We start from the raw sequence: 8,472 nt of genomic DNA on the forward strand, positions 1-8,472 counted from the left end.
CCAGAGACTCACATGACATTTAGCATAAAATTTAATAAATACTTGTTAAATTACTTATCAGGAAACCTCAATAAGACAGTTGATAATGATTAGTCAAAAATACTCTGAGCAAACAAGTATCTTAAAACCCAAGTATTAAAATTCAAGCATCTAAGTCTAGCACTCAGAACCAACTTCTCTTACTTCACACATAGCTCTAATAAGGTTGGTTGTCTCATTTCCAACCTACAGCTGATCAATTAGAAAGAAAAGAAGAATGTAAACAGAAAGTAAAATCTCTCACGTGTGAAATTCAAAAGAAAGTGCCATTCAGAGAAGATCCTCAAACCCCAAAATACCTCAACAGCCTCGAAGAACATCACTGTGTACCAATCTGTTAGTATCTTCTTTTGATTAAATGTTTCCCCTACTCAATCAGATAATTCTGATTTATGCTCAGGATCTTGCTTTAAAGCAGGAAAGCATATGTCACATTTCAGACTGATTTCCAAGAAAACAGTAAAGATTAACCAAAAAATATGCATGAAGGGATAAATATCAAAATATATGGTAATCATTTGCTGAATGCCTACTATGGGTCCAGGTAATCAGATAAATTATTTCTGACTGTCACACCTAATCTCTGAGGTAGATATCCCTTTTGCAGATGAGAAAACTAAAGTTCAGAAAGGTTAATGGTTACAGTTAGGAAGTTTCTGAGAACTGAAATCAATCTGCCTGACATCCAAGACCACACTCTTTCCACAGTACCATCTATTGTTTTCCAAATGCATCTGATATAAGAATCACCCAAGGTCTTATTAAAAATAAAAATTCCTAGTCTTCCCCTAAAGATTCTGATTGGGGATGTCTTGGGTAAGAACTCGAAATGTATATTTTTTAAAATGTCCTTAGTGATTCTGATGATTAGGCAAGTTTAAAAAATATTGTACTGGGATTAAGCTAGACTGCATGAACACGGAAACACTGGTATAAGATCTGATTTTACAAGTGGATTCTGAAACAAATTATGAAAAGTCACCAACAAATCTTACACAGAAGATACTAGAGTAAGGATACCTAACAGCATCTGTTGCTGTTATATTTTAAAGCTTAATTTTATCGTGAATGAAATCTTAAGTAGCTTTATAACAGATTTGAAAGCTAAGCCAGACATAGATACTAGAGAGACTTAAAAGATTCCCTTCTGAGTATATAGTTAGTCTAATATCCTAGGTGTTTAACCTGCTAGGAATATAAACTCAAGTTGGAATTCAAGAGCAGCTCTCATATAACATTATTATTTAGAGTAATGTTATTTAGAATAATAATATTTAGTATTTGATTATTTACCATCATAAATAATTTCATATCATTTACGTCCCACCATTTAGTTCCTATATTCCACTTAGCTAGACACATAAAATCTTAAGTACTGGTTAATTTCACATCTGTTGGCAGGCAGAAATTCCACATTGAACTGTTTGGACTGGAATATCATGTGAATTTCAAATTCAAATACAGTAAAATTTTGAAACTTCAGTTTACTACCATATTTCTCATTTCTTCAAGAAAGTTTACCCATTGAGAATTTTTGGCAGTTAATCCAGTTAAAACATTTAGCATTTTTTTTCCTTCATATTATCAGAGATACATTCAATGCTATGTTCTAAATCAAACTAATTTCCTCTCAAATTATACGGAGTAAGAAAATTCTCTGGGAAAAAAATATCTACTTTAGGTGACAATTTCCTCACATTCACCAAACTTTGTTTTTTAAGAAAAGACATCAGCCTGCCCTGTGAATCATGTGGAGCAAATAGAAGCCCAGACTTGGGCATCAACCCCTATTCTTCTCTGCCTTTGGTATCCTGGCTTCTCAATTCCCTGGCATTCTTATTTTATTGTTATTTTAAAATGATAGGTATATGACATGGGAATTAATTTCCTTTTATTCCTATTTACATTGCTCGTATTTTCTTCCTCTCCTCTTAGGCAATCAATTAAATGTATTTAACATGCATCTTTTCATTTGTATGTGTTTTTACAAAAATGAATATGGTTGTGCATGGATTTTTAATAAACGAATATATACATTACAACAAAAAAAAAAGAGAAGCCAGAGAATTTCCTGGCGGTCCAGTGGTTAAGACTCTGTGCTTTCACTGCCGAGGGCACGGGTTCAATCCCTGGTCAGGGAACTAAGCTCCTGCAAGCCGCACAGCACGGCCAATAAATAAATCAATGAAATAAGACTGGCCACTTATCTTATAAATGTGATTTCATAAGAGTTCTATTGTAAAATATTGTTTGCCTTCATTGGTAGGTACAGAAAAAACAAAAAAAACAGTTATTCCTTTGACAATTCTAACAAGATCCAAAGATGTATGCAATCACCTCATTTATTTAGAGAACATTTCAGGACCTATAACATTCCAGACACTATATGAAGCAATGGAGAAATAAAAACCAAGAAGCATAATTCCTGCCCTCAAAGAACTATCCAGTTTTGTGCAGAAATATCAATAAGATCTTCAAAAATCTCCAAACAAAAAATTTAATCTTTAAAAATGGAATTATGTCGGGTGGAAGAGAGGAGGTGGGAGTTATAAAGTTTAAAACAAACTGTTAAACTAAAGTGAATCTGTTATTTGGGCAAATCATATTCAGGTCTCTTGTTGCTAACCACAGCATCTAGAAGCAGTCTTGGTCCAATACATTTCAAGACAATTTTTTTTTAACTCTACCATGTGAAAGGTCAGTATACACTAAAGTGTTCCTGTGATGTCTCCTATGCAAAGATCCTATTGTATCCCAAGTGTTCCCATATTTTTTCAAGTCACATTTCTAAATCTTTCAATTTTCACAGCTTAACTGAGATGAAGACAAAGAGAATGATGTCCCACAGCCATTGATAAAAACTGGTGAAGGATGAGGAATTATTTGTGGACATGACAGGAAGATTATACCTCAGAAGAAAGTACCCGAAGACACAATAATTTAGTGAAATTAGAAACAAACCCCAGTAAAATAAGTTGGCTCTATGACTGGGCTTATTTTAGAAGTCAAAGATTATACATGCCCTATGAAAGCTCCAGGTTTGATTCTGATATGGGAGGGCATGAAATGAGACAGGAACTAATGTCAGTTATAATGATAGTTTAGATAGGAAATACTGGCCTAAAACCAGTTTTAAATTCTAATTTTTATATTAACACATCACTATCATCATTGTAAAAAATTAAACTCTTCAACAAATGATCATTATATTTTACACAAATTTATTCTAAGGGGCAAAGAACACCATAATTTAAAAATATTAACAAATTTGGCCAATACCACCTAATAAGTTAATCAGTTTTTTCCCCTCATCTTCATTACATAATAATACACACACACACACACACACACACACATACACAAACACACACACACAGGAAATCTACTTTTAATTGAAGTGGGAGTTCAAGCCTTTTAAATTACATATACATAAACATTATGCAATAACAGGAACTTATCATTTCCCTCTCTTCCTTCAAATGCCACTTTCCTCAAAATATGCTTCTGCACAAGATTTCTTCCTGTTGGAGCTGCCACCCTGTTTCATATTGCTACATGCAAATCCAAAAATGAAGGAAATTATTATACTCATCTAGAAGAATATCAAGAAAGAATACTGATCTTAATGGAGGTACACAGTTTAAGCCTGATTTGGGGTCAACATGAAAATATTTTACTAGAAACTACATTAAAGCAGGCTTCGTTTAGGCAAATTATACATTTTAAATACTTATGTTCCCAAAATCTGATTATGCCACAAAACTAACCAAGACCTGCCTGTGTAGTAGAAAATGGAAGGTGACTTAATTTCTCACGTCACTATAATGACGTGCCAAATTACATCATATGAGAATATAGTGATGTCTAAAATGAGAGTAATAGTATAATACGATGTAGTAAATCATAGGGGGAGAAAAGAGTAGAAATATTCAACTATAAGCGTCTACTCAAAAGTGAAATCTGTGAAAAACACATATGGATGGATCTATATCTTTTCAGATTGATCTGTATTACAGATGATTCTATACATTACACTATAATTGCCTTTCAAGGGAAAAGGGCTCTGAACAGTTCCTTAGTTTAAATAAATGGGTAGGGGGTAGGGCAGCTGCAGTGATAAGCTTAACCAGTCTTATTATAACTATTTTAATAGCTCTTCCCATTTATACTTAAGATTTTTTTTTTGATGTGGACCATTTTTCAAGTCTTTATTGAATTTGTTACAATATTGCTTCTATTTTATATTTTGGTTTTTTGGCCGCAAGGCATATGGGATCTTAGCTCCCCAACCAGGGATCGAACCCACACCCCCTGCATTGGAAGGCGAAGTCTTAACCACTGGACCGCCAGAGAAGTCCCCCCATTTGTACTTAAAGGCAAGAAAAACTGAATATGCTCAACAGATATAGCAACCCATAAACACCAATTTCAGAAACCTTTATAGGTGTTAACTGGGTTCCTACTGGCATAGTAAGCCTGTGAATTATGTATGACAGAGTCATGTAAAAAAAGTTTTGCATTAGTTACTATATTTATATATGGCACCACAAAACAGGATTAGGTTTTCAATGCAGAAAGATTCTTATTAATCCTCACTGAAATATTTCACACAATAATTTAACCTCATACAAATTGTCTAGAAATGGAAAAACAAGGCTAAAGTGAATCACTATTAGGTTTGAAAACGGCAGTTCGGATTGCTTAGTACTGTGCTTTACTCCTTTGTTTCTCAAAGTGGAACACTGTGTGTGTGAATGATAATAAAGGCTAATATCTATTGAGCACATTACCATACAATGTGATGAATTCTTTGCATGTATTTTCTCAATTAATCCTTAATAATTTTAACAGTGAGGGACTATAACTATCCCCATCTTAAATGAAGAGTCTTAGATATAAATAATTTACCCAAAAAGTGGCAGAGGATAGATCTGAACCCAGAGCCTGGAACCAAGGTAACAGGAAAGAAAGAGAAGTTGCTGAGGGAGATCGCAGAAAAATTAACTCCCCTCGTAGAAAGGCATACTGTTTACTGGTGGCATATAGTTCCTCTTATACTCTGGAATAATGGTTTTCAATCCTGGGTACATATTTGAATCACCTGTGGAACTTTTTAAACAAGCTATGCAAGCCTGGGACACTCTAACTTAGATAACTGGCTTTCAACTGGGGCAAAGACACGGCTTTTTTTTTTTTTTTAAAGCTCCCCAGGTGATTCTAATGGGCAACTAACGTTGAGAACCACCACTAATTCTCTCCACTCTGTTAACCTCTCTAAGCAGCCAACTAAAATCAAATTTGCTAATCACCTATTTGGTTCTGAGCACTTCGCCTATTATATTTTCCATCATGCCCAAGAAAGTACTTAGCTTTTCTTTCCCTTAAACAGAGGAAACATTATAACTATAGTTGCACCTTTTTAAATAAAATATTGCCAGCTTTTTTTTTGACAAGAGGAATGTAAGGGGCAGGGTGGGCAGACAACATGATAAAGTTTGAAAACTCTTCTTTAAGCACTCCTTAGGTTTAAAAGAATGTAAAAAGGTCCTAATAGTCAAACAAAACTTAAATGGCAGGCTCTGAAGACTTAAAAATTTCTGTGATATGTGTTAAAAAAAGATTTAATATCCCACTATATTTGGTTACATGTCTTAATTCTGCTGGTGATAACAGTTAAAATACTAAGTAACTGTTATTGTGGTGATAAATTCCATTGTCTTCTCATGGCACTGTGACAGCACTTAGGCAGCGTTTTCACCCTGGTTAAGTCACCTGAATATAAACTAACAGGTGCTAAAGAAATCAAAGCATTACATAAGCACACCCAAACAACAATATGGCTGATCACATCATGTATTGAGAAATGCAAGGGTTTTGCTGACGGTCTTATATGAAAAGTCTTACTGTTTCACTGAAAGTTATTCACTGCAAGACCCACTCACCCTAAACCAAAAATATAATGAAAAGTGTTCCAGGCAGTCTCAGACTTGCTGGCCCTTTTATTTTACTAAAAAGGTGAAGTGGGGAGATATCTGACAAGCATGAAGTTTGACCTAGGATTTGAACAGAGATCTAAAATGAAAAACAGTATAAATACTTCAAGTTGTACAAAACTCTGGACTTCTCAGAGAAACATTACAAAACTTCCTGCTTCCGGACAGCTCATTATTTGGTTCAAGTCTTCACATTCCTTTATTAGTCATGACCTTTCAGAAAGCTCTCCTTCCTTATTGTTTGAATAATATTGCGCTTTTAAAATGTTGCCAGTTGGACTTACAGGAACCCTTATCAAATGAAGAAGCCATCCCAGAGTTCATGCCCAAAGGAGGGACTTAGATTACTGAGAACCCTCAGTAACCTGAGCGGTGTGTGCCCATCACATAGATTTTTTTTTTAATTATGTGTAAGCATACATCGTTCTGCATCTTAAATATATATGTTCATCTATACTTTTTATCATATACAATTACAGGAACTTGCACTAGTTCCGCAGAAACTGACTCTGCAAGAAACTGGGAAGACCTGTGGGTGTGTGAAATACACAAGGACAGGGAACCACTCATTACCGATCGTCACTGGGGTCTCACCCGGCCCACATCTGGCCTCTGAGCCATATGTCACTAGGCTCAAAGGCACAGACGAGGAGACAGAAGCACAGGGTAACTGGATGAGAAAACAAGGGGAGACACCTCAGAAATGTGTATTTCCACCCCAAAGCTGAAGGGGTGGCCGGAAGGGCAGACCCTGAAGAATAACCTTCCTTCTGGGATCCGTCAAGGCGCCCAGGCCCGAAGGGCCTACTAAGAGGGGTGCGGGGGAAGGGAGGGCAGCGTCTGTCCCCACTTCAGAGACCGAAACCAATGAAAATAAAGCAAGTTTTCACTTCCTGGTCGCCTACTCCTCCCGCAGGCCTCCGACACCAGACGCACACCGGGGCGAGAGGGCCCCCGCGGAGTAAGGGCCCGCCCCAGCCCTGCACCTCCCGTCCTCGCCCTCGCCCTCCTCCGGGCCTTACACGGTGACGTGACCGGAGCCGCGGACCACCACCGGGTCCGGCGAGTACTTGAGCAGCTGCTCCTCCAAGGCCCGCTCCTCGTCCTCCTCCTCCTCATAGATCTCGTCGAAATCCGCCATCCTGAGCCTCCGAGGCCCCCTGCCCGAAGGGGCCTGTCCAGGGGCTGAGGCCGGGATACGAGCTGGCAAGGCGGCGGAGGCTGAAGGGAGTCGCTGCCGCGGGCTCCGAGGCCGCGGAGTTCACTCCGGGCTGTCTCGGCGTCGGCTACAGAGGAGATGGGGTCCCGGCCGTCGCCGCCGCCATTACCGTCAGCAATAACAACACAATGTCAACATCCGCCCAAGAGCCGACACCTCCACCAGCGCCGCCGCCGCCACCGCCTCCGCCGCCGTCGCCGCCGCCTCAGCAGCAACTCAGGCAACCACAGCAACAGCCTGCGCCTCCTGCAGCGGGAGCACCGGGCTACGGCATCGCGAGACTTCCCGGGAGGGCGGGCGGGCGAGCGGGCGCGCGAGCACGCGGGCTGGATGGCGGGAGCGCGCACGTGAGGCCTCGCTAGCTCCCCCAGGTCGCTTTCGTTCCTCCACTTCCACTCGCCGACGGCTCCTCGGACGCGCGCTCCCGCAGGCGCGGCACCGCCCCCCAGCAGAGGGGTCGCGGACCCACAGAGCGGAGTGTCTCTGGGAGCTGGTGGCGTTGACCCCGACTCAAAGAACAGATCTCTGAGTGTCCAGTGGGGCACTTAGTTCCCCAGAGTAATGTCTAACCGAAACAACAAAAAATAAAAACCCTGATTGGAATAGAGAATTTATTGTGTATGTGGTTGCCAGTTTATCTAACAATCGAATCTCACTTTTCGTCAGTCTTTTTAGTCTGTGATGAGAACCAGAGTCTGTACTTTTCCAATTTGAGGAACCCAACAGACACACTGCAAATATTTTTTGTCCACTATAATACAGGATTTTTCAAAACATATCTAAAATCAAACATCTTGTCCCATTATCCCCTTAAATATAGTCCAGTAGATGAGGCCAATTATGCTGATTTTTTTTTCCTACAAGAAAACTCATTTTAGTCATGCCATGAAGCAAAATTGACAAATTCTCTGGATTCCAGATTAGAAGAAGCATTCTCCTGCCCCAGCTTCCTCACCAGCTATAACCTCTTTTCTCCCGTAAGAACTTAGGAAATCCCTAAGTTCTTAAGCTCCTCCCAGGAAAGGAAAAGTGAAGGAAGGAGAGGGGAGGTACCGTTTAATGGATTCCCCTTACCAGTCTAGACTACCAGTAAAGGCTTAAGGTTCACATTGGGCACTTGGCTTCATGGTCAAGAACCTGCCCAGGCAAATAGTTCAGGGGCAGGAGTAGGCTCCTGAGAGAGTCCAGGACAAGGAACATACACTGTGCAGGCAGGAAAGG

General features: G+C 39.6%; 1 protein-coding gene across 1 annotated transcript in view; it reads right to left on the minus strand.

Annotated features, from left to right (window-relative positions):
• The window catches only part of CHIC2 (cysteine rich hydrophobic domain 2), a 47,764-nt gene extending 40,228 nt beyond the window's left edge, over positions 1 to 7,536 (minus strand). Inside the window, exon 1 of the mRNA XM_030880556.3 lies at positions 7,055 to 7,536. Within this exon, the coding sequence (XP_030736416.1) occupies positions 7,055 to 7,173 (119 nt within the window). The 5' untranslated portion in view covers positions 7,174 to 7,536. The remainder of the gene's footprint in view (positions 1 to 7,054) is intronic.
• Positions 7,537 to 8,472: the final 936 nt, after the last annotated feature.

Source organism: Globicephala melas, chromosome 5 (assembly GCF_963455315.2).
Source record: "Globicephala melas chromosome 5, mGloMel1.2, whole genome shotgun sequence".
Lineage (NCBI taxonomy): Eukaryota > Metazoa > Chordata > Mammalia > Artiodactyla > Delphinidae > Globicephala > Globicephala melas.